We start from the raw sequence: 27,410 nt of genomic DNA, 5'->3' as shown, positions 1-27,410 counted from the left end.
GCCCTCTGCAGTCATTCACTTCCAAATGCTTGAACAGGAACGCAGAGGGCTAGCTCTGTCCTCTGGATGCTGTACATGCTGGCAACACTTCTGAGTCAATGCATAATCAGGTGAGTCTGAACAGGACACCTTCATCATGCACAGCGTTTCCAACATGAGGATGGGAACTCTGGCTAATCAGGGTTCTGGTCCCTATGAAGTTGCCCCCTTCAGAATCAGCCAATTTGTGCATCAGCTTGGCTTGGGAGTAGAGATGAGAAGGCCCGGAAAGAAACCTGGAATTTTAGAATTTAAGACAAAGTATATATTGTTACACAGCCTTTACTCCCCCAAAATGGTTTCTAGAAACTATGTAGTAAGAACACTTTTATAGAAAGACTAGAGAGGTAAAATGTCTGGAAATAATTGAAGCCATGGGGGAAATGTTTTTTTAATCCTCTCTGTAAGATTCCCAGCATGGTTAGTTCTTTCATTCCTTATTAAAATTATTGATCTAAAGTATATTTTACTGATAGACATTTATGCTCAGTTTCCCAACATGTGAGCAGAGTCACTGTTGTGCATTCTTGACAGCTTGGGTTTTGCTCTATAGAGTCCTGTGTTTCTGATGTTGTAGCAGTCATTTAATGTAGTTCTATTCTACTCAGAGAGTAGAATATTATTGATCTAAAGTATATTTTACTGATAGACATTTATGCTCAGTTTCCCAACATGTGAGCAGAGTCACTGTTGTGCATTCTTGACAGCTTGGGTTTAGTTCTATAGAGTCCTGTGTTTCTGATGTTGTAGCAGACATTTAATGTAGTTCTATTCTACTCAGCCCCTTCATGGATCACTGCCTTGTTGTGGCGAAGGGGCTTGCGTAACTCAGTGAAGCCATAAGCTATGCCATGCAGGGCCACCCAAGACGGACAGGTCATGGCGGAGAGTTCTGACAAAATGTGGTCCACTGGAGAAGGAAATGGCAACCCACTCCAGTATTCTTGCCAAGAAAACCCCATGGAACGTATCACAAGGCTAAAAGAGATGACGCCGGAAGATGAGCCCCTCAGGTCGGAAGGTGTCCAATATACTACTGGGGAAGAGCAGAGGGTATTTCCAAGTAGCGCCAGAAAGAGTGAAGCGGCTGGGCCAAAGCCGAAAGGACACTCAGCTGTGGATGTGTCTGGTGGTGAAAAGAAAATCCGATGCTGTAAAGAACAATATTGTTTAGGAACCTGGAATGTCAGATCAATGAATCAAGGTAAGCTGGAGATGGTCTGACATGAGATGGCAAGATTGAACATCGACATCTTGGGAATCAGCAAACTAAAATGGACAGGCATGGGCGAATTTAATTCAGGTGACCATCATATCTACTATTGTGGGCAAGAATCCCTTAGAAGAAATGGAGTAGCACTCATAGTCAACAAAAGAGTGGGAAAAGCAGTACTGGAGTACAATCTTAAAAATGATAGAATGATCTCAGTACGAATCCAAGGCAAACCATTCAACATCACAGTAATTCAAGTCTATGCCCCAACCACTGATGCCGAAGAAGCTGAGGTTGATCGGTTCTATGAAGACCTACAACACCTTCTAGAACTAACACCAAAAAAAGATGTCCTCTTCATCATAGGGGATTGGAATGCTAAAGTAGGAAGTCAAGAAATCACTGGGATAACAGGCAGGCATGGCCTTGGTGTACAAAATGAAGCAGGACAAAAGCTAATAGAGTTTTGCCAAGAGAACACGCTGATCATAGCAAACACTCTTTTCCAACAGCACAAGAGACGACTCTACACATGGACATCACCAGATGGTCAATATCGAAATCAGATTGATTATGTCCTTTGCAGCCAAAGATGGAGAAGCTCTATACAGTCAGTCAAAACAAGACCTGGAGCTGACTGTGGCTCACATCATGAGCTTCTCGTTGCAAAATTTCGGCTTAAATTGAAGAACGTAGGGAAAACCACTAAACCATTCAGGTATGACCTAAATCATATCCCTTATGAATATACAGTGGAGGTGAGGAATAGATTTCAGGGATTAGACCTGATAGACAGAGTGCCTGAGGAACTATGGACGGAGGTCCGTCACATTGTTCAGGAGGCAGCAACGAAATCCATCCCAAAGAAAAAGAAATGCAAGAAAGCCAAGTGGCTGTCTGATGAGGCTTTATAAGTAGCTGAGGAAAGAAAGGAAGCGAAAAGCAAGGGAGAAAGGGAAAGATATATCCAACTGAATGCAGAGTTCCAGAGAATAGCAAGGAGAGACAAGAAGGCCTTCTTAAATGAACAATGCAAAGAAATCGAGGAAAACAACAGAATGGGAAAAACTAGAGATCTCTTCAAGAAAATCGGAGATCTCAAGGGAACGTTTTGTGCAAAGACGGGCATGATAAAGGACAAAGAAGGCAGGGACCTAACAGATGCAGATGAGATTAAGAAGAGGTGGAAAGAATACACAGAAGAACTATACAGGAAAGATCTGAATGTCCCTGATAGCCATGATAGTGTGGTCACTGAACTTGAGCCGGACATCCTCGAGAGTGAAGTCAAGTGGGCCTTAGGAAGCATTAGTAACAACAAAGCTAGCGGAGATGACAGTATTCCAGCTGAGCTACTTAAAATCCTAAAAGATGATGCTGTTAAAGTGCTGCACTCAATATGCCAACAAATTTGGAACACTCAACAATGGCCGCAAGACTGGAAAAGGTCAGTTTACATTCCAATTCCAAAGAAGGGCAACGCCAAAGAGTGTTCAAACTACCGCACAATTGCGCTCATTTCACATGCCAGCAAGGTGATGCTCAAAATCTTACAAGCTAGGCTTCAGCAGTATGTGAACCAAGAACTACCGGAAGTACAAGCTGGGTTTCGAAGAGGCAGAGGAACTAGAGATCAAATCGCCAACATTCGCTGCATCATGGCGAAAGCAAGAGAATTCCAGAAAAACATCTATTTCTGCTTCATGGGCTACGCTAAAGCCTTTGATTGTGTGGATCACAACAAACTGTGGCAAATTCTTAAAGTGATGGGAGTACCAGACCACCTTACCTGTCTCCTGAGAAACCTGTACGAGGGTCAAGAAGCAACAGTAAGTACCAGACATGGAACAACCGAGTGGTTCCAAATTGGGAAAGGAGTACAACAAGGCTGCATATTGTCACCCTGCTTATTTAACTTATATGCAGAGTACATCATGAGAAATGCCGGGTTGGATGAATCAGAGGTCGGAATTAAGATTGCTGGGAGAATTATCAACAACCTCCGATATGCAGACGACACTACCCTAATGGCAGAAAGCAAAGAGGATCTCAAGAGCCTCTTGTTGAAGGTGAAAGAGGAGAGTGCAAAAGCTGGTTTGAAACTCAACATTAAAAAAACGAAGATCATGGCATCTGGCCCCATCACTTCCTGGCATATAGAAGGGGAAGAAATGGAAGCAGTGACAGATTTTACTTTCCTGGGCTCCAAGATCACCGCAGACGGTGACTGTAGCCATGAAATTAAAAGATGCTTGCTCCTTGGGAGGAAAGCTATGGCCAACCTAGACAGCATAGTAAGAAGCAGAGACATCACCTTGCCGACAAAGGTCCGTCTAATCAAAGCTATGGTTTTCCCAGTAGTAATGTATGGCTGTGAGAGCTGGACTATAAGGAAGGCTGAGTGCCGAAGAATTGATGCCTTCGAACTGTGGTGCTGGAGAAGACTCTTACGAGTCCCCTGGACTGCAAGGAGGTCAAATCAGTCCATCCTAAAGGAAATCAACCCTGAGTGCTCATTGGAAGGACAGATACCGAAGCTGAAGCTGAAATATTTTGGCCACCTAATGCGAAGAGAAAACTCTCTGGAAAAGACCCTGATGCTGGGAAAGACTGAAGGCAAAAGGAGAAGGGGACGGCAGAGGATGAGATGGCTAGATAGCATCACCGATGCAATGAATATGAACCTGAGCACACTCCGGGAGAGAGCGCAGGACAGGAAGGCCTGGCGTGCTATGGTCCATGGGGTCACGAAGAGTCGGACACGACTGAACGACTGAACAACAATTCTACTCAGACAATAATTAGAAATTTACTGGGTTTACGTTTAAAAGTTTTAAAATATAATGATAATTTTATGAGCAAACTAAGTCATATATAAAATAACTTCAGGAAGAGAAAGGCTGCTTTATGTTCCCAAAGCAGCCCTCCCCAACCTGGTGCCTTCCAGATGTTCTGGACTACCCAGCGTTTCTGACCATTGGCCATGCTGCCTGAGGCTGACAGGAGCTGACAGCCAGAATATCTGGAAGGCATCAGGTTGGGGAAGGCTGTCTTAAAGCAACAAAGTGATTTTAGATGTGTAAAGAGCACTAAAAAAATAACTATTGCTTATTTTTCCATTTTTCTGAAATGTGTTTTTTTTCCCATGGCCTCAAAATTTCTGGAAATTTTAAATCTCCACTTGGGAGCACTGCCAGCGTGTGCAGTGTCATGAAGGGGGTGGAGCAAGCCTGGTGGGTTTCCAGAGGCCCCTTCACATGGTTGGAATTGAATGCCTGAAGAGGGCTATAGAATCCAACCTTTTGGCAGAAAGATACTAAAACAGAGGTCTCAGTCAATTCAGGTAGCTTTTGAAGCTCATTTCATACGCCTGGACAAATATTTCAGTTGCTTCAGATAACATTCAGGACTGGCCAAGACATTTTGGTTCCTGAAGCTGCCTTGAACTCCAAGGAGAAAAGGCTGGTATAAATGTTTTAAAATAAATGAATGAAGCAAAATTCAAAGTGATGTCCTTCCCCACCCCCCATAACATCCCTATATCAACAACAACATCCTGGATCTGCCATCCAATGCAGTTGCCTCACACTAATTCATAGCTGAGACCAGTCCTAGATAATGTGTATAACATTAGGCACTTTTAAAGGACAAACTAAACATTACACTGTGACTGTGTGTAATGTTAGCCCGATGATTGCTTCTCCCTTACAACAGGCCCTTGTAAAGAGGTGGTTTTCAGTGAAGAATTTGCAAGAGGGCAAAGGATATTTTATTCATTTTTCCCCATAACCTACCCCCAATTGCTTTCTCCCACAGGGATCCAGATGATCTACATTTGTCAGTTAAATACAAGTCTGAACAGTGTGTGTGTGTGTCTGTGTCTTTAAGGGAAAATGTGTCTGGTAGGTGAAGGGTTAAGCATCCCCTCCAACTGCTTCTCTGCTGAGAATTGTCTCCTCCCAAGAGCGCACTGAAAAGGAGACACAGCAATTGGGTTAAGCCCTGTATGCTTGGAACTGCTTCCGAGAACCCTTGCAAGGGATGCCACTTCTTTGCAAGATTGTTTGCGTTTCTAATTAAAAGCCGGAGGCTCCATTTCAGCTGGCTAAAGAAGATCCTCTGTTAAAGCTCAGCATGTTTTACAAGGTGAACCTATTCATTCAGAAGTGAGCACCACTGAGTCCAATGAAGCATACTTCCAGGCGATTATGTAAAGGATTTTGCAGTCATGTCACACACACACGAAGTCTTTAAGGTGCTACAGGATTCCTTTTAGGAAAACTACTCATTCAGTGCCGGTTTCAGGTTATTGAGGGCCCTTGAGCGAGATACCCTCCGTTGGCCCCCTCAGTGAGTCTACCTTCTCACTGCCATTGTCACCACTTGTGAGTCCTCCTCATTCTGTTTCGCATCATTGCTGCCCACTTGCTTGTCAGACAGGCAAAGAGCCAGTGAGCATGTAGGCAGTGGCATCTGCTGCTCTTCCTTCTCACCACCACCACCACCACCACCACTGTCTGGGCCAGAGTGAGAGGCAGGTAAACAAGCAGGCTGCACTCCTGAAGAGGAGCAAATACAGGGGGCTCTGGTCAGTGGGTCCCTGCTGGGCTATGGGCCCTTGACAGGTGCCCAGCCATGCCTACCCATGATGCCGCCCTGTATTCATTCTTCCTCCATCTTTGTAGTAAAATTTCTTAGACTAAAAATTAAAAATAAGTATCATACTAGCCTAAGTCCATTTTGAAAGGGTAAAAAACTACCAAAACCTGTGTAATGAATCATCACATAAAAGTAATGTCACTGTGTTCTTCAATCTACATAAAGCCTGAGTTATACAGCTTCATCAGTTTCAAATAGTATCTGTGTTAATAAATTAATATAATATTGTTGAACTATCATAGTGTGACTGGAATTCACAGCTGGCTAGAAGAGACTAATGCTTGCTTACAAAGCCCAGTCATCATTTCTAGATCTCTGCCTTATAAATGACTGTTTAACTTTGTGCTACTGATGAGTAGGAAAGTATTAAACATTTTAAAAACCCACAGTCAAGTTTATAAATGAGCAAGGTAAGTTATGAAAGAGCATAGGATTAATCCAGTATTGTGGTTTATGATTAGGTCAGTTGCTATTTGACTTGTTATAGCAAAAATTACATTGTTAATACTGTAATTTAGTGCAATGATTATGCAGTCTCCAAGGATACTTTTTTGTTTTGCATTTTCACTTGGGGAGATATAAAACCACAATGAACAACCCTGTTTACAACAAATAGGAGAATATAATGGCTTTTTCTTCCTCCTGAAATTCACAGTCAACAGTCATGTGATGTTCTAATAGTCTCTTTTCTTTACACTGGTCACTTCTGCACATAACAATAAGCCAGGATTCCTTGGTTGTCCTGGCTTGTGTGAACCAGCAGTGTGCTGCTACATGCAGCCCTTCACTTCTCCCTTCGCACAATTGGGTAAAATAAACCAGGGAGCGATAGCTTATCATGACATCCAAATCCTGGTTTATTGCTCCCAAATAATCCAGGGTTTCTTGTTAGGTTATTTATTTATTTAATTAATTAATTTCTATACCGCCCAATAGCCGAAGCTCTCTGGGCGGTTCACAAAAAAAAGTTTATGATCCTGGCTTGTTTGGGAACAACGAACCAGAATCTTGATCTTGGACATCATGATAAGCAATTGCTTCATGGTTAATTGTACTTGCTTGGGCAAAAAGGATGAGCAAACAGGCTGTGTGTACCAGCATGTTACTTGTTCACAGAAGGTAGGTAGGTAGAAGGTAGGAATTCTGACTTATTATTCTGTACTAATGTAGTCATTGCTTCTGAATACATCACTGGATTTCTCATCACATGAGGACCTGTAGTTGCATTGAGCTAGCTCCAATTAACAACATTGTGCTGATCTGATACATATTAGGACTGCCACTAAAATGTCAACATTTCAGAATGTGAAGGATAACTGGAGGTCCCTTCTCAGGCAAAAGTTATCTAGAAGAGCTCTGAGGCCGGGTCTGTAGGAATTTCAGGGAACATTAAAGGAATTAAGGTAAGATTTTCTAGGTTTTTAGCTGTATTTACAATGCAAAAGACAACGGTCTTTCAAAACATATAGGAAACCCCATCTAAATGTATAGATAGTCCTGAAGCAAAAGCAAAACAAGCCAGGATCAAATTATGTTTTCCAAACCCAATGTCCTTTAGATGTGTTGGACTGCAACTCCCATCATCCCCATCTAACTCGGCCAATGGCCATGCTGGCTGGGGATGAATAGAGTTGTATTTCAAGACATCTGGAAAGCACTGGGTTGGGAAAGGCTGCTATAGGAAAAACCAGGCCCACAGAACTCCACTCGCAACCTCTTCCCTAATACACACACACACACACACACACACACACACACGAGGGCCAAACTAGATGGGATGATAATTGCATGTAAGTAATTAAGATGCACGGTCTAAAAAATGTAAATAGCTGCCATTTGGGAGGGGAAGCACGATCAGGACTATGGCATATGAAGGTTAACCCTCCCCACCAGCGCGGTCCTGACAAACATCCCTTCCACATTTTAGAACCATGAGGAAAGCCCCCATTGGCTATTGGCATCTGTGGGGTAGGGAGTTCATTGTGGAATGCTCCCCCCCAAGATGTATGCTTGGCTTCCTCCTTGTTGCCTGCTGTCTGCTAACGAAGACTCTCCACACCCTGCAAAGGCTTTTGACTTGATTCTATTGCTGTTCTGTTGTGGGTTGTTTAAACAGGTTTTTAATTTTCTTGTATTGATTTCGTACATTTATGATTCACCCCTCTGCTTAATAGGTGCTTCAGGCGATATACACGGTATGGGAAAATTCTGGCCCACAGGCCAGATACAGCCCCCAGGGATTCTCTATCCCACCTACCAGCTCTGGGCCCCCCAGCAGGCTGATCAGAGAGAAGAGCTTTTCCCTGCTGAGAACTAAAAAAAAAGGCTAACCTTCCAGGAGCAGCACTGGATCCAAGAGAACTCCCAAGCTGCGTAGCTGATCCTTCAGAGCAGGGATCTCCAACTTGGTGCCGATGGGAAACCAATATGCCTGCAGACATCTCTCTTGGCACCCACCAGGCTCCCTGACTTTCCTGATATTTATTTTACTTAAGATTTTTTAAATTAAAATGTTTTTTTAACTAGGAGGCTGGCCTGCTGCAAAGTAAAGTGCTACCCTCCAGTGCCATCTTTATTTGAGTTCAAAAGAATGGTTTTGTGTTTTGGAGCTCAGACCTCACCTCTGCCTTGTACTTGCAGGGCATTTCCTGCAGCAGTGGATCCACTGCTCCTCTCCTCTCAAGCCCAACTTTGGATTGCTCTGCTAGAATAGGTAGGAAATTGCACTGGGATTTGAAAGTGTTGTTTCTCAAAGATAAATACCGCAGCTACAGTATTCACAATTGCAAAGCAGGCACAGTAGAGAGAAGAGGTCACTTGTGACAATGATTACAACCATCTGTGGAAAATGGTCCACTAAAATGTGTTGTTTTACCTTACTTGGGTTCCCCTTGTGTGTTCAGAAACAATTTTCTCTGGTACTTCATCAAGTTAGCAGTAGACAGAGGAACAAACCTATAGGGGGTAGTTGTGGAGAGTTAAGAAATAAGGCCTCTTCATGCTTATTGAACAAGGCTTCCCAAAGTTGGAGTGTGTACATAAAGTAATTTTGTGGCCATTTGTCTACGGAACTTGAACTCATTGGCCCTGTTTGGACAAAATGGCAGTGTCCGGTGGCAATTCGTGATTAATTTTAATTAATGTTATAATAATAAACCCATGAATTTCAGGGATGTGCGCCATGTGTGAGTCGCTTCCAGTTCCCTGGAACCACCTGTGATTGGTTGTTTCCATAACATCTGAACCAGAGCACTTGCAGTTGTTTGTGGGTTAAACGACCCCAAGTTAACCCTAGAACAAGCCATGGGCTAATTTGGGGTTGTTTAACCCACAAACAGCCCCAAGTGCCTGCGTTCAGACGTCACGGCAACAAACTACGAATGCCGCGTTTGTAGATTGTTCCAGGAAAACGGAAGCCGCTCTCATCCCCACAAATTAACCCACAAATTGCTGCTGGACACCACTGTTATATCCAAACAGGGTCAGCGTCAGTATATAAACCTGTCATGGATTATGATGAGATACAAACTCCAGGTGTACAAAAAAAGAGGAATGAACGTATAGGGTTGAATCCAGTGAGCTGCATCCAACATTAGTCTAACTTAAGTCCCATTTCAGTGGGTCTACTCACTGAATACTAATATTGGATGCAGCCCACAGTGGGCAAAGGCTATGAAATATGGAATATAAATTTCCTCAACAAAGCCTTTTTGGAATTGGGAGCTCAGCGAGAGTGACGTGGGTGGGAGAAGAGGGAGGCTGTGTGGTTGGCAGTCATGGAAGCTCAGATCGATGGGGCTTCAGTGCTGTAGACCAGTTACAAATCAAATGCCATCTTGTATGAGGTAACCAGTGGCAGGCAAACAGCACAGAGCACCACTGAGATGTGAGTCTAGAACAGCTCCTATTTATTTTATGCTCTGCTTTACAAATGGTAGTTGAGATCCAGATGTTCAGGCACGATTGTGTGTCACCCACGTTTTTTTTTTTTTTTAATGCTAGGGGGCAGCCAGGAGCCCTACCCAGTCTGCTGAGAAGTAGAAGAAACAATCAAATGCTCAGAAAAAGTGAATAAATGTTCAACAACTGGAAGGCCGGACTACCTCACTGGGCCAAATTTGCCACATGGGGTGGCATTAGGGTTGCCATTTTTTCCTGTCAGTGGTCTTGGGCCTTTAGCAGCTGCCTGACAGGCAGATTTCAACAGATGTAGGTTTTTCCTCCATGGAGATACATAAAGGTTTGAAGAATAAACATTTATCTGTTGACTTTCTATCTAAACTGAGCCTCTGTCATGAAAATAAAATGGGAGCCTTACACACTTTAGGCTTCTGCACATGGGGCTTTTTATCCTGCGATTGAGATTGGTCACTCACGGAAGTTTGCGGGTCCTTTACATGACGTCATCAAACTCCAGTACCTCTCTTGTGCTTTCTCAGCATTTCCATGGGTTAATTTGAAACAGAAATAATCTAGTAACAAAGAGATCCATTTTCCATTTCTTCATGAAAAGAAGAAATCCTGCAATAAGAGGAGCTAGGCCACAGCACTATCTAGTGGCTGTATAAATGAAACATATAGAACTTGCAGATAAAGGGGAAAAAAGGGGGAAAGGAAAAGCATGTAAAGGGCAATCTTAATCTGGGAAAGAATCTGGAAGCTGAAGCCCCAGTAAAATCGCAGGACAAAAAGCCTCTGTGTGGAGAAGCCCTCACCTGACTCTTCCCTATTCCGTCCCAATCTAATCAACTTTTCTCTTATTCATCTAACGTAGATGGTGTGTCCCCTCTAGGCTGGCACTGCATCTAGGCTGGCATTGCCCTAAATGCACCTAGTACTCCGCTCTGTTAAAACTAAATATTCAGTACTAGGATTAAGATGGAGTGTATGGTGACAGAATATTGGGAAGGAGCAACCTCTTATGATGCCAGGTTCAAACTCTGGGAGAATCTGTTCACCTTTAACAAACGAAAATTATACCAATAACAGCTTCTCCCATTACTGGGATGGGGGAAGACATGCCTGGTGAAATGGTCTCTTCTGTGCACATTTTTAAAGGGCGGGAGCCATCTCAGGATCTCACGCTGGCACCTGGCATTGCCAATTTTTACCCTCCCCTTGTTCCTGTGCCTTTTAACAACAGCTTGACCTACAGTGGTCAGCAGATAGATGTTGATCTCCTTGCCTTCAAAAGCTGCACCCGCTGATTTCTGCAGACCAAGTTGTTGATAAAGAACAGGCCACGCCATTTGTTTCTGATCAGTTGGCAACCCCACAGCAACCCTAAATTTAAAAGATGGTTTAAAAACAACAACACATCCAACATGTTAGCAGCTGGTGTTGTCTGAGGCTTTATAATTGCTCCTACTTACTAGTAAGGAAGCAATGTCACCTCAGTACAGATTGAAATGAGGAAGAATGCCAGAGGAAACAGAGGTTTTGAGTATACGCTCTCATGCTGGGAGAGGAAGAACTCAAATCTTGCTCTCTTCTCTCCTTTTTACCTTATATGGATGCCTGTCCCCTTCCTTTGATCAGGTGAGCTGTGGAAGTTCTTGTCACTAGGAAACAGTAGGCCTAGGCCTGAAGGTCATCTGAAGGTCACACCAAACACTCTCTCTTCACACATTAGTACCCCGTATCCAGATGATAAGGGTTTGGAGCAGTTTGGGAAGCAGTCCCATGGCATGTTAAGCCATCACCAGGTATCGACACTCTGGGCTCCAATGCTGTTTTAAAGCTCAGAGTATTCATGAATTTGTAAGGGGGGGGCGGGGGGGGGGGTTATACCAAGGCTAAAACTGGCCTCTCTATTCAATATAGCATTGTTTCCCAGCATTCTTCAATCCACTCACTGAGGGCCAAAACAGACATTACTTTGAATTTGTGTCTAGCAGTCATTTTTAAAATATTTACTCTAGAGTAGGCACAAGGGGCCCAATCTGGACCAGGACCGTAAGATGGCGGGTAGGAGGGCTTTTAAGATCCCAGTTGGGGTCCCTGCACCTACTTTAAAAATGAACAAAGATGTTCATCTGCTAGACACAGATTTAAAGGACTGTCTGTTTGGGCCCTTTGATTTCACAGAATGTGAGGGAAAGATGTTGTGTATGTTGGGGTTCCAATTTCCAGCTCCCAATCCCAAGATAAAAACAGTGCTTAATGCCATTATCCTTACTAGATGTTGCAAGACATTCCAGGAATGGCTACAATGGTCTTGCCACCCGGACAGTTTTAAACCAGCCTGACCAGGTTTTTGACTGACTGACAAATTTGACAATCCTTATCTCTTCTACATGTTGAATTGATAGCTAGCTTATGCAGCAATGATCACAGAAAACATCAACTTATAACTAAAATTCAAACCAGATAAACTACTACTGAGACACTCCACTGAAAATAGTGTTAATGTGTATGGAGATGTGACCATAAAGATAGAGTGTAGCTGAGTGGGAGGGGTTGTAGCTCACCTCCATGTTCCCATATTCAGCCTCAGCTCTTTGCTTCCAGGCCTGATATACATAACTGTCTTTGCCCTGTGGTTGCCAAGCATGCAAATATGTCTGAGCTAAGGGTGTGGATTGTAACAACTGCTGATGGCTCCTTAAAGCAGTGACACTCCTATGGCTGTGCAACTCACAGGAGCAAAGCACACTGGTGGAGTGAAAGGTTGCAGGTTCCCTGATCACAGCTTCTACTTTACCCTCAGCTTTCTACCCGTCACTTTCTATCCATATCAGCAAAGTTCAGTTCAGGAGGAGAATGCAAACTGACAGTACTTCTGAAGGCCTGCATGGTTGGGCTCTGGTAATATAATGACTGGTCAAAGAATACATTCAGTAAAGCACCAGAGTGCTTCAAACAAATAAACCATGGGTTGTATCCAATGGTGTCATTCCGCTAGCGGAAGGGAACTGCCAGTGGAACAGATTTCCCTTTCCCCACTGCAGCCCCCTGCACACACCCCAGATCTGCTCTGGAGGGTTGGGGGACCCCCTGGAGCCAATTTAAGGCATGCACAGGGGGCTGTAGGGGGCCAGAAGAGGATGTGGAAGGCCCATTGCACAAGCACACTTCCACTTGCGTGAGGGTTCAGTTTAACCCCACACATTATCAGTTTAATCTATTTAATTCTGCATTCATTTTCCAGTTTATATGTTATTTCCACTGATTTTTTTTTAACAAAATACAAGATCTAAAGGCCTCTCCAGACCTTGAGGCTCCACTGCCATCTGACTCATGCTTACAGTGGCAAATCAGCATGGCATAGTGGCTAGAGTCAAGGGTTAAATTCTGGGAAGCTCAGGTTTAGCTCTGAAGCATTGTACAAATCACTGTCCTTCAGCCTAGCCAAATTTATAAGGTTCATGAAAGGAAAGAAAATGCTGCTCTGAGCTCCTGCAGGGAAGGGCAGGATGCAAATATACTAACTCAAGGAGATTTGGGGCTTATGAAGCTTTCTTATACTGACTCAGCCTATTGGTCCATCTAGCCCAACACTGATTACTCCGACTACCAGCAGCTCACGTAGAGGTTGTCCTAGCCCTCTATCTAAGCTATGGAGTCTTTCCCATTCACTTATATTGGTCCCAAATATATTTTGAATTTTTAAAAAATGTTAAGACATTTCATACTGCCATACTGTAAGGCTCAGAAAAGCAGATTTACAGCTTTATTCTGTTTTCTCCTACAATACTTGCATTGCTTTCTCCCCTCCCCCCTCTCCACTTCCACCAGAGAAAAACTTGAGGAAAACCCTTGCATCTGCACCCACATCAAGCCCAAACAGCTTTTGCTAAACCCTGCTCCAGAAAAGCTTAACTCTTGCACACGCAAAAAGTTCCACCCTTAAAGGTTGCCTAGAAATAATTTTAGATAGATTGAAAAAGAGTAGTGCTTTGTTTTTGACAACTCAGGTTTTGCAATGAATATTTTGCAAAAGGAGGGGGTTCAGCCTCCCACCCAGTCAAGTGCCAATTTGTTACTTTCTCCTACCCTCCACACAAACTCAGAATCTCATTCTGTACTCCTCCACAGCTTCTGATTTACTATAACAGTCCCTGGGGTGGGGGTGGTTGTTCATTTTTTAGCCATCACAATTACACGCAGTCTGAAATATGGCTGTTCAGTAGAAAGCAACGTATCTTTATGCAAAACCTGTTCTGTAGGTGTGCTTCCAAAGCGATAAAATAACACAGACGTTTATCAATAGAATACCATAAAGTTACTGGTCCTCATAATTAGTCAGTTTATAGAATTAAGTCAGCAGGCCATAGTTCCTTCCTAGTCACACATAACGGATACTTCGCAAAGCAGGCAGAAAGGGCAGTATCAGAGCTTAGTGCCCGTTTTCAAAGCGCGGACTCCAGTCTGGAACATTTGAAGTAAGCAGAATCAGAATCCATTTCCCGCACCACTGAGTAATTTACACAGTCTCCACCCATCAGGGATTAGGGGGAAGGGCCTTCCGATCAGACGGTGGCGTTTCCTGACACCCTTGATCTCCCCTCCCCCATTAAGCACCGGGCACGTTACAGATCGGATCTGCGCGGCCCTTGCTGGCTTACACGCGCAGTGCCATTTGCACCGCAGTATATCAAGCGGGACTCGCGGAGGTTCACGTCGAATATTATTACGAAAGCATCCATGAGACCGACTTGGATCATCGGTTGCGGCTAAAGGATTGGTCCGGGCCAGCTGTCGTGTCCCCCAAGCGTAGTTTTTAAAGGGGATCCCCGGAAAGCGGGGAGTTGCATCTTACCAACGTAGCTTCACGCGAACGGGTTTTTCCTCTCTGATCAGCCTCCCGCACTTGGCTGTCAGCCAATCCATTCATCTTCAGGGTAGCCTTAAAAATTGCGACGCGCTCTGCGGTACTGCCGCCGCCGCCGCCTCCACGTGTGCAGGGAGAAGAGCAAAATTCGCACTTGTAACGGGCGCCAGAAATGAAACTCGTTCTCTGCCCAGATCATTGGTCCGGGTCACGTTACCGGCTGATTTCAAATTTTGTGACAGCTTTATAAAAGAGGCAGAGAGACAGGAAGCTTCTCTCTTAGATCTAATGACATGCTGGGGCATAGGTCTTTTCACTCGTTAGGCTTCCTCCAGCCCCGTGTGCGTGCGTGCATGCACGCCCCCCGCCCCTCAATAACCAGTTGCAAAAGTAGCCAGAAACCCCTTCTGCACTGTTTATTGCCTTTCGGATCCCTCGATTCACTGCAAACCACCAAAGCTGAGATCTTTTTCTCCTACTCACTGGGAGGTTTCATGTTCACACAGCAAGAACGAGAAGGGAGACGCCCGGGGGCGTTGTCTGCTAAAATACCAAGCAATACATCAGGCACGGTTTGGGGGAGGGAAGAGGCCACTCCTAAACATAAAATTATTGCATTCCTTTTCTGTCAGGAAGAAACCCACACTCCACAATTTTGTTTTAAATAGAACTCGTATAGTTCTTTTTTAAAAAGACTCTTTTCTCCCCATTCCAAATTTCCCCAGATATTACCAGCTTAAAACTCCTAGACACCATGGGTTTGCAGCAGCTGTGTGTAACCCAGGAATGCATACGGTAGATGAATTATAAACATAAGAAAATAGTTAAGTGCCATGCTGGCTCAGACCAAGGTCCATCTAGTCCAGCATTCTGCTCATACAGTGGCCAACCAGCTTTCAACAGGAAACCAACAAGACATGAATGCAACAGCATCCTCCCCTCCATGTTCCCCAGCAACTGGTGTATATAGGCATCCTGGGTGGCTGGGTGACCAGCCAGATGGGCGACTAATAAATTTAATAAATAAATTTAATAAATAAAATACTGCCTCTGATACTGGAGGTAGCATATAGCCATCACGACTAGTAAATTGCACCTTGTTACTAAAATAAGTATCAGTTTGCTTATTAAGGTTGCACACACTTACCTGGCAGTAAACATAATTGAACTCACTTGAGACTTTTATTTTTTCAGTAGATAGGCATATGTTTATGCTATCTATGAGTGACTAGGAATTAATCTCCCATCTGAGTATAAAATTCCTACATTTAGAGCACCTGCAATCAGTATGGGTTGTTCTTTCATTTCTCAGCTTTGTTTGTTCCCCACTTTATCTCCACCCATTTGTATATGCTACAACTTGCATTCTGCAAGCATATATTCCTGAACTCATATTCCATCTATACTGTGCACTGAATTTCTTTACGAGATTCCACAGCTTAGGAGTACAGGCACTTGCATACATAAGATCCCATGTTCACTTCCTGAACCCTTGTTTAAAGAACCTCAGGTAGCAGGATTGGCACAAGACTTCTGCCTGAGACCATGCAGAACCTCTGCTACAGGGATGGGGAATGTACGGACTTCCGGATGATGCTGTACGGCAACTCCCATCAGCCCTATCATAGCCAATGGGAGGGCTGAGTAGTTGCAGTCCAACATTATTTGAAGGGCCACATCCCTCCTCTACCAGTTAAAAATAGAGAATATTGGCCTAGACAGACCAATGGTCCATCTCATTATAAATAAGGCAGCTTTATAGGTTCATAAACCCAGTGATCAAAGCATCACCAAAAAAGAGGAAATGTATCACCAAAAAAGGACAAGCACATTAGCCTTGTGGCCACCTACAGTGGCCACTTACACATCACCAAAAAAGAGGAAATGTACTATCAAAAAAGGACAAAAGGCAATATACATTCGCATCAGAACTGCATATGCTGACTGCTGGCATAGCTGCAAATTTCAAAATGACTTAAATTGAAATAGAAATACACCATAAGTAGAAAGATTGTGTTTAGCTGCCCAGTATGACTCCTCAGGTTGCTGTCCAGGTGCTAATCATTGATGGATAACTTTAAGGCCCCAGCTGGTCTCCCCTTTTTAATGGTTCTTTTATCTTTAAACCAGTCGGACTAGACAGCCCTCCAAACAGAAGGCTGTCCGCTATAAAATAAGCCCTATGGCTACCATTGGGCTCCAGCAATTACCTCAGGTTTCTCTGCAGTTAGGGTCATGCAGAGGCCCTATCCTCTGCCCCTTAATATATTCTAAAAGCATTGAGACCCTTCAGGTGAAGAGTGACCAAAAAAGAGGAGAGTCCTCACAGCACTATTAAGTTCACTGACAGCACGTCATTGCAGGGCTCTTGCCAGTGGCATCGTTCCTGGATTATAAATGCTTAGATGTACTGGGAAGCATCCAACAGTTCATTCTGCTAATGCAAATTACACTGTGCTAGACTAAAGGACCTCTAGCGCAATGTCAATAGCATTAGCTTGCATGACAGATTATCCAGGGAAACCAGAGGCATTACACTAGAGGCTTCTTATGCTAGCGCAATATAGTTAGTGTTAACAGAATGACATTGCTTGATATGACACACTGTCTTCTTGTAGTGATGCAATGACAGGCTCATTAGGATTAACTCATTCAGAGAGGGCTACATAAGAAAACTCTGAAAAAGCAGCACTTCCATGAAACTTTTTGTTCTCCTTGTGGTATTTATAATTCTTGCACATTTAGTGCCATTTTACTTCCCCAGCAGCTGTGAATTGCAGTAACTTCAGGTGCAACAGCAAGCTAACCTTGTCTAATCTGTCTCTTCAAAAAAAAAAAAAGAAAAAAATCAATTGCTGTTGCGTTGGTAGTTTTCTGCTGCTGGTTTCCTGTTTTAATGCTTAGTAATTAAATTGTATTTGAAAGGATGTTTTAAATGAATACATTATTCACTTTGCTGTAATCTGAATTCCTTGGAGATAAGGCAAATTTTAAATTAAAATTTCTTTTAAACCTTGCTGCCTTCCCAGCGCCCCTAGCAAGCACTACCCTCAACAATCCTCAGCTCACTGAGGCAGAATGGGAAGCTACCCCACACCCCCACAAAAAACCAGGGTGGACCCATGTCAGAATTCCCCTTCCCCTGTCGCAACGTATGCCATGACCCAACATCATAATGCTGTATGTTTCCCCATGTGCCAATATAGGAAGAAGTCCATTTCCCAGGCCTGCTATCTGTTCCTTTTAAGTGGAAACGCCAGGGATTGAATCTGGGACCTTCTGCATGCAACGCATGAGCAATACCCCTGAACTATGCAGGGAAAGCACACACACTGACATCAGGACACAAGAGAAGTTATATTATGCTTTTATGTTTTTTTTTTAAAAAAATTGTAAACCACCTTGAAAAGGCTTTGCCTTCAAAGGCAGTATTAAAAAAATTAAAATAAATAATAGATACCACAGGGATGACAATGACACAAGACTACTTTTCAGTGCTACCCCTGTATTTCTTGTAATGTTTAGTTCTGCCCTGAAAGTGCTGCAAATGCAGAAAGGCCTCAACGAGAACACACTACTTATTTGGCACCGCCCCAGGGCCCATTGCATGGAGTGAGCAAATTCTTCACCCCACCCCCACCCCCAAGTAATATCTCTAACATTCTCCTACCTACACTGAAAGAATATATATGAAATAAGTAGCATAGGATATCCCACACTTTACTATACATTTTGCTTGTCTCAAGCAATTTGAGCCTTTGGAAATGGACTTGCAAATAAGGCTTCAGAGAAGGAGCTGAGCTTGGCTTTGTGTCTTTTTCCCCCAAGAGATTTTCAGCTACTACTATTCATCTTTTTTGTAGCTTTGTTACAATTAGAAATGATTAATCAAATGCCACTGGTCCAGGGATACTGTGCTAAACAGGGCTGACAAATTGCTTCCAGATGGTTTATTTTCTAAATTCATCATCAAGGTGTTTTGCAGGGTTTGTTTGTTTGTTTTGCAAACAAGCTTTATTTACAAAAAGGAAATGTATTACTTTGCACAGGCATGTCGACCGTCCAACAATATATAAACCTCTCTTTATCGCTCTAAAAACATAAAAAGGGAATGAAAAAGGCATGAGAAGTTTGTGAACTTGAAAGTGAAGCCAACTTCATTAACGTGTCTTTCATTTAATGTCAAATACTGTATCAGTACTGATGTTTGGTCAAGTGGTTGTGTCAAATTCATATTATTGTTTTCACAAAACCATTGACTGTGGATTTCCCAGCAGCAGAGGTGCGAGTCTTAGCAGTGCACGGACTGGCATTTTCAGTGGCTTGAATTTCAACAGCAGTTCTGAGAAGCTTGCACTACCTAGGAGAATAAAACAGAAAAACTGATCACATCTGCAGACAGAATGCACATATCAAAATGCTGGATTTTGGAAGCAGAAAAGTGTTTCCCCACTTTAGAAGTTTGTTTTTCCTATGTTGTTTATAAAATATATGGCTACCTAAGTGTCACATTTAATTTGTATTGCCATTAACTCATTCTGTCTCTTATAAAAGGTAAGGTAACATTACAGAGAACAAGAGTCTATCAGTTATTGTGTTAGCAAATAAAGTAACACAATCGTTTGCTTGGCAGAGAGCTGCAGCTCAGTGTAGAGCATAATGCTTTGTATGCAAAAGGTTCCTGGTTCAGTTCCTGGCATCTCCAAGTAGCACTAGAAAATACTTTTCTCTGAAACCCTGGAGACTCACTGCCAATCAATGCAAACCAAGGAAGAGGAACCTCTGGCCCATGGGCCTAATCCAGCCCACGGAGGTTCCTTATCTGACCCGTGGAGCCTCCTTGGATCCCTCCCCCTCCCCACTGTTCTCTCCCCCTCCCCATTGGGAGGGCAAGCAGTATGCAGAGGAACCCCCAATGTTATCTCCGATCACAGACTGGAGATAGCAGTGGGGATGTGAGTGGCAACGGATTCAGCCGGCACTGGGAGAAGTGGCTCCTAGCGACAGCTGAGTCCGCTTGTGTGCCACATACTGCCCCTCTGGGGACAGCACGCAGTACACAAAGCAAGTAACTCAGCTAGTGCTGGGCTAAACAGCTTGTCCCAGCGCCATAGGAGTCCCTTTCTCGGCATGGAGAAAGGCAAAAGAGGCAAGGATGATGACTGATGCAAAGGATTGGGCCCAGCGGGTGGCAATTTAGCCCCCATCTCAAATGTGTTACCCACCCCTGATGTAGACAATATGGAGTTAGAGAGATTAAGACCGCAATCCTATGCATGTTTAGACAACAGTAAGTCCTACAACTCCCAGCATTCCCCAGCCAGCCAAGATTTTTTGCTGTCTAAACATGAATAGGATCATGTCCTAATGGTCCGACTTGGTACAAAGCATCTTCCTATGTTCCTAAATGCTTAGAGCGAGATGGACCAACCATTCTACTAATAGTGCTGCAAAGCCACACTGTTTTCTCAGCTTTGTTTGTTTTAAATACAGAATTGAAGTTTAATTTTACCTTCCAAGCCTCCAGCTAACAGTTGTCCTGGAGTTGGGACTGAATGGTATATGAGGAAGCAGGCCAACATACTAAGTTGAGATTCATCAGTAGGCTGTCCACTTAAATAGGAGTGCAAGCAGACATCTCCTCCAGCTGCAACACACAAGAAGATCAGATTTAGAGGACGTGAGTGGGAGCTGCCACAAAACATTGCACTGTGGAGAGCTCCTGTTCACAGTTCCAGTGCCCTTTTCCAGAATACTTTATTCCATTCCCTTGGGCCTCCTGTTTCATCCCTCTCAGTCAGCTGGCATTTTGTGGCCACTCAATATGCTAACTCCTCTATGGGCTGTGTTTTGCCGCCCACTCTCTATTTTTCTTTCTAAAGTTTTTCTTGTACTTCTGCAAACCCTGACAGTCCCCTGAGCCTGTTTACCCCCCGACACACAGACACACTCTTATGTGTGGATGCTGCCATTCTGGCAGCGTAAGGATCAGCACTCCCAAGAATGAGTTGGGTGAGTGCTTGCAGTTGCTTCTCTCTTTTTGTCTCCCTGCCATTCTCCAAAGAATAAAGCTGCCTGGTGCAACACGAGTGCTTGCTGCTGTGTCTATTCAGGATGGCTGGAGGGGATGTGGCCTGGCCAGAGTGGTGTGTGTTTTGGGACAGTGCTAGTGTGGGGCCAGATCTGATTCATGCTCCAGGTGTTCTCCACCCTGGACTAGATGGATAGAAAGTATCAGAATTGTTCAGTTCCTCCCAGGCCAAAACTTACTAAGAGGATCTCAATCTCCAACCTGAAAGGAGGTGGACTTCCCTGGGGAGGTGCACAGAGGGCCCATCAGTAGCTCTCCCCCCACCACATACACACACACACAGAATGACACAAGGATGGGGCACTTTCACCATTCACGTTCCTTGCCCCCTTCTTCCCTAGAGACCTCTGCACACTGAAATCTACGCTATGCAGCATGAACTGCAGATATACCCAGGGAGGCTCACCTACTGGTCTTTGCTTTGCTATCTTTTTGGCACCAGGCAAAGAATCTTTTAACTTCTGAGGCTTCTAACTTTTAAGCTCTGATGGCTTTTTTTTTTTTTTACTGCTGTTGGGGTTTGATTTTTTTACTCTGTTAATTTATACTTTTTGCTTGTTTATTGCTGTCTTAATGTTTCCTATTGACTGCATTGGTGGGAGCTGCCCTAAGAATTTTTAAACTGAATGTGGCACAGAAATAAACAAAATAATATGCATTGTCAAAGGTCTACACAGCCAGATTTTTAAAAGAAAAAGAACAGCTTCAAATCATTGTGTGAACAGAATGGCTGTTTGGCTTGTAAGACTTCTTCTTGGTTTTGCAAAAAATGTATTCAATCAAGTCATTTGAGGGAAGGAGTTCATGTTCTTGACTTAGTAGTGCTGTCATTCAGAGAAGCAGAAAAGGGCAACCTAAATGATCAAGGAGCAACTCCCCTATGACAAAAGATTACAATGTTTGAGGCGCTTTAACTTAAAAGGTGGGTAACAGGGGGGAGCATGATAAAGGTATATAACATTATACATGGTGTGGAAAAGTAGATAGGGAGAAGTCGTTGTCCCCTCCTTTCAATATTAGAACCTAAGGTCATCCAGTGAAGTTGAGTGGTAGGAGATTCAGGACAGATAAAAGGAAGTGCTTCTTCATACCACACATAGTTAACTTATGGAATTGGCTACCACAAGATGTAGTGATGGCCACCAACTTAGATAGCTTTAAAAGGGGATTAGACAAATTCATGGAGGAGAAGGCTATCTATGGCTAGTCATGACAGCTACTGTACATATTACCTCCAGTATCAGATGCAACACGTTTCGCAATAGCAGTTGCTGGGGAACACAAGCAGGAGGGTGCTATTGCACTCATGTCCTGCTTGTGGGCTTCCTGTAGGCTTCTGGTTGTGGGAACAGAATCCTGGACTAGTTTGGCCTTTGATCTGATCCAATACAGTTCAGACTAATATCTGTCAGCCGTGTGAAACTTGCCAGATTCATCTAACACTAGTTACTTTTACCTTGCAGCCACTGATCCAAGGTATTATCAATAGAACACTTCATCACAGGTAAAAACTCTGAGTTCATGAAGAGCCCTGGGTGTGGATTTTTCCTCATTCTCTCCTGGTGACTTCTGGAATTAAAAAATTCTAGAACCAACTTTATCTGCCACAAATCAAATGTCTCGGACATTTCTCTTTTTTCTAATCTTCTCACAGCCTAGTAGAAAAGGAAACGGAGATTGAATTAACTCAATAGTGTAGGGGCAACAATACATTTCTCTTATATAGCTTTAGATAATTACTCTATAAAATCCTCCTATACAGACTCAACTAAATGGAAGGAAACCTAGGGTGAATGTGTATGATCAGTGTAAAAAGGTGACCAGATTCTTCTGTGATGAGTCATTCATATATATCCATTGGCTGAAATCAAGATACAACAACAGGAAATACATTATTGAATCAGAGAAGGAAGATATAGAAATGAGGTGACACTTTCCTATAAAAAGAGATTGCATAAATTCACCCTTCCAAATGTAACTGGAAACATATAAACATCTTTAAAAAGGAGCAGGAAAATAAGCCACCACGTGCACAAGCATACTTGTTGAGGCGCGGAGGGAATGAACTGCATAGTATACTTTACCTGGTCAATTGCAATGTAAGCTGGCAGCATCTCTGGATTCTCCTGAGTTACACACTCGTACAGGATAGATGAGAAGAGGTCAAACACTTCCTGTTTCTGGGGGAAAAAGAGGTAATTCACAAAGGGTACATCATGCATGACATCTACTGACTATTGTCTACTCTGCCTGTATCTTTGTTAAACTCTGGGATGGCCAATATTTTCAGCTGGAATGTGCATCTCCCCACTCATACTTTCTTTTCTTTAAAAAAAAAATCTATGTAAAAACATACTTTAGGGCATGGGTGGGAAACCTTTTCCAACCCAAGGTATTGCATTTTCTCCAAGGGCTGGCTGCCAGAGGTGGGCATGGCCAAAACAAAAGTAGCCAAAGCAATATTCTATATCTGTTCTCTCTCCTTTCCTCTCTCCCCTGATCTTATTTCCCTTCTCTCTCTCTCTCTCTCTCTCTCCCCCTTTACTTTCATGGTTCTCTCCCTGCAACCTCTATCTGTCCTGAAACAGGGCACTCCCTTTCTCAGTGTACACAGAGGAAAATGCAGAAATCTAACAATGTAGGAACAGACCCAACTCTTCCTGCATCATCAAATCACTGTAGAAAAGGAACAGATGAGAGGGTGTGGCCAGGAGAGATCCAACACATAGACTGGAGATTCCCCGCTGCTGTTTTAGGGTCTTCTCAATGCCTTAGCACAACTGAAGCTTACCCTCCTATTTCGCCTATATGGAATAATATACAGAGTTCTCACTCCAAAATAACTTCACGTAACCTTGAGATACGCCAACTTGTGCAGTAGTGTCATAGTCAAAAACTGTGAAGCCAGAATGCACAGCAAAATGGGGAATCCCAATAGTTGGTGGCCTTAAGTATACTTTTCATCAGCCCCAAGCTCAGGAAGTATCATTCTGATATTCGCTCAAGTAAGGATGCAAGAGCCCTGCTGGATCAGACCAAAGACCTATCTAGTCCAGCATCCTGTTTCCCACAGTGGACAAATAGATGCCCCTGGGAAGCCCACAAGGACTGCCTGAAGGCAATAGCTCACTCCTGCTGTTCCACCCCAGCACCTGATATTCAGTGGCATGCTGCATCTGAGCCTGGATAGGACAAGGTACACATTCAGTTAAATTAAGGAATGCCTGGGATGTTATCCATCATCAGAGATTTGGCAAAATAAGAATCCTGTTTACACAGAGTTGCATGAGTCAAGTGGGGTGCAGGGGGTGGGGACTCAGAATGTGGATAATGAAGAAACAATTCACAAATGTCACACGAAATGTCCTCTATGTAAACATCTCTAGGCACATGCTTGCTTGGATGGAGGAAATAACCTCTTGCCTAGAAGTACATATGTACACAGTTACACACAATTCCATGAAACCCAGGCCTACAACAAGTGGTGGAGACCTGCAAGGTGTGTGCAATGTTTGTTTTCTTGCCTGAGAACAACATGGCCTACACCTGCAAAAAGTGCAAGTTGATCACGCTGCTGGAAGAAAAAGTAAGAGGACTGGAGCGGCGACTGTTGACCCTCCGGGGAATAAGAGAACATGAAGAGTTCTTGGACAGAATGGTGGAACTACAGCAGCAAAGTGAAGACCAGAAGCTTGAAGAGCAACAGCAACCTGAGGCAGAAGTGGGAAATGCTGAGGTGAGGAAAAATGCAGTAGAGGATACTCCTTGGAAAAGGGTGACAGTTAGGAGAACAAGAACTAGACACCACTCTGCACCAGTGGAAGCAGTTGAGCTGTGGAACCGATTCCAGGTACTTGAGGATGAGACTGGAGGACAGCCTGTAGAAGAATCACAGGGGAACCTACATGAGAGTGAGCAAGGGGCTGAAGGTCAGTCAAACAAAGGCGATGAAACCCAGGCCTACAACAAGAAGAGAAGAGTAGTAGGAGTGGGAGACTCCTTGCTGCGTTAGATCAAGACCCAAGTATGTCGCAAAGACCCATGGACTCACCAGGTATGTTGTCTCCTGGGAGGACGGATTAGAGACATGACTGAAAGGTTGCCTGCACTCATATAGCCTACTGACAGGTATCCCTTTCTTCTCATCCATGTGGGAACAAATGATACCGCCAAGCAGAGCTACGAAGAAATCACGTCAGACTTTGAAGCTTTGGGAAGGAAACTCAAGAACTTTGGGGCCCAGATAGTTTTCTCATCCATGCTTCCAGTAGTTAGAAGAGGGATAGAAAGGGAAAGAAAAATACTCCAGCTGAATGACTGGCTACGAAGGTGGTGCCGGCGTGAGAGACTTGGATTCTGGGACCACGGGCTATACTTCCTGGAAGATGGGCTATTGGCAAGGGATGGGTTGCACCTCACAAAGGCTAGGAAGAATGCGTTTGGCCACAGCATGAAGAACTTCATCAGGAGGGCTTTAAACTGAATCCTACGGGGAAGGGAGATGTAAAGTTGAGGGTAACAATGGACGAAGGCTCATGCACTGCAATGGAGAGAACAGCTCTGATAGCGCCCAATCATAGTCTTCAGACACATGTAGGAAGAAAGCCAGGCTATGAAGCACATGGTCTTCAATGTCTATATACTAATGCCCACAGTATGGGAAACAAACATAACAAACTTGAACTCTTAATACAAGAGAGAAATTATGACTTGATAGGTATAACTGAGACTTGGTGGGATGATTCTCATGGCTGGAATACAGCAATTGAAGGATATAACTTGTTCAAAAAGAACAGGAGGAACAGAAAGGGAGGTGGGGTTGCACTGTATGTGAAAAATACATATCTCTGCACAGAAATACAGGAGGATGAGCATGGTAGCCCCATCGAGAGCATCTGGATCAAAATAAATGGAGCAAAGAATCAAAGGAACCTGGTGGTCGGAGTGTACTACCGGCCACCCAATCAAGGAGAAGACAAGGATGAAACTTTTGAAAAGCAAATAGCCAATGTTTTAAGGAAGCATGATGTAGTAGTAATGGGGGACTTCAATTTCCCCAATATTTGTTGGGAGACAAATTCTGCAAAACATGGCTCCTCGAGGAAATTCCTGACTTGTGTGGCGGATAACTTCCTCCTACAGAAAGTAGAGGAAGGAACTAGAAGATCGGCTATCCTTGACTTAATCCTAACCAACAGAGATGAATTAGTGGATAAAGCAGCAGTTACAGGAACCCTGAGGGAAAGCAACCATGTTGTACTTGAGTTCTTGGTTCTAAGGGAAGCAAAAGCCGAGTGTAGTCAAGCACATACCCTGGATTTTAGGAAAGCTGATTTTCATAAACTCAGAACAATGATCAGTAAGGTCCCATGGCAAGCAACGTTAACGAGAAAAGGAGTCCAAGATGGGTGGGAGCTTTTAAAAAAGGAAATTCTCAAGGCACAATCACAAACAATTCCAACAAGAAGAAAAGGTGGAAGACAACAGAAGAAGCCAATATGGCTTCACAAAAAGCTTAGGGATGACCTGAAAACAAAAAGCTTAGGGATGACCTGAAAACAAAAAAAGGCACATATAGGAACTGGAAAGAAGGCCAAGCAACAAAAGAAGAGTACAGGCAGGTAGCACAGAATTGCAGGGATGGCGTCAGGAAGGCTAAAGCTGAGAACGAGCTGAGGTTAGCGAGGGATGCTAAAAGCAACAAAAAAGCTTTCTCCAGCTACGTGCATAGTAAAAGACAAAGGAAAGAAATGGTGGTTCAGCTATTAAATAAGGATGGCAAAATAACAGATGACAAAGAAAAGGCAGAGGTGCTCAATTCCTACTTTGGCTCAGTCTTCTCCCAAAAGAGGGTCTATGAGCCCCCTGGCAAAGGCGAAGTACAGGCTGAAGGGGCAGGACTGCAGCTTGAGATCGATAGGCATATGGTCAAGGAACACCTAATGACTTTGAATGAGTTCAAATCTCCAGGGCCAGATGAACTGCATCCTAGAGTCATAAAGGAACTGGCAGAAGAACACTCTGAACCACTGTCTATTCTCTTTGAGAAATCATGGAGGACGGGTGAAGTGCCAGATGACTGGAGGAGGACTAATGTTGTCCTTATTTTCAAAAAGGGTAAAAAGGAGGAACCTGGGAACTACAGACCAGTCAGTCTGACATCAATCCTTGGAAAATTCTGGAGCAGATGATAAAGCAATCCATCTGTAAGCACCTTGAAAACAATGCAGTGATTACTCGAAGCCAACATGGATTTGTCAAGAACAAATCCTGCCAGACGAATCTCATCTCATTTTTTGATCAAGTACCCTCCCTTGTGGACTGTGGGAATGCTGTAGACATCACATACCTCGACTTCAGCAAAGCTTTCGACAAAGTGCCCCATGATATCCTGATGCGCAAACTAGCTAAAAGTGGACTAGATGCAACAACAATCAGGTAGATCCACAGTTGGCTACAGAATTGGACTCAAAGAGTGCTTATCAGTGGGATCTTCTCAAACTGGGGAGAGATAATGAGCGGGGTACCGCAGGGCTCAGTCCTGGGCCCAGTGCTCTTCAACATTTTTATTAATGACTTGGAGAAGGAGGTGCAGGGAATGCTGATCAAATCTGCAGATGACACAAAATTGGGTG

General features: G+C 43.7%; 1 protein-coding gene and 1 long non-coding RNA gene across 15 annotated transcripts in view; both read right to left on the bottom strand.

Annotated features, from left to right (window-relative positions):
* Positions 1-15,028, bottom strand: part of LOC146360201 (uncharacterized) — a 177,440-nt gene extending 162,412 nt beyond the window's left edge. The window contains exon 1 of the long non-coding RNA XR_014786960.1: positions 14,673-15,028. This is a non-coding gene — a long non-coding RNA (uncharacterized LOC146360201). The remainder of the gene's footprint in view (positions 1-14,672) is intronic.
* A 3,007-nt stretch (positions 15,029-18,035) lies between these two features.
* Positions 18,036-27,410, bottom strand: part of ANAPC1 (anaphase promoting complex subunit 1) — a 93,062-nt gene continuing 83,687 nt past the window's right edge. For 13 of the 14 annotated variants that reach the window (XM_084829090.1, XM_084829093.1, XM_084829092.1 and 10 more), the window contains 4 exons: positions 22,860-22,955; positions 22,232-22,430; positions 20,197-20,331; positions 18,036-19,044 (listed from right to left, as the gene is read on the bottom strand). In XM_084829090.1, coding sequence (XP_084685216.1) covers positions 18,929-19,044; positions 20,197-20,331; positions 22,232-22,430; positions 22,860-22,955 — 546 coding nt within the window. In that variant the 3' untranslated portion in view covers positions 18,036-18,928. The remainder of the gene's footprint in view (positions 19,045-20,196; positions 20,332-22,231; positions 22,431-22,859; positions 22,956-27,410) is intronic. The other variant, XR_014786951.1, reaches the window with a different exon arrangement.

The sequence above is a fragment of the Heloderma suspectum genome, chromosome 1, assembly GCF_057233095.1.
Source record: "Heloderma suspectum isolate Gila_16-S chromosome 1, 16-S_ref, whole genome shotgun sequence".
Lineage (NCBI taxonomy): Eukaryota > Metazoa > Chordata > Lepidosauria > Squamata > Helodermatidae > Heloderma > Heloderma suspectum.
This window is presented reverse-complemented; position numbering and strand designations above follow the sequence as displayed.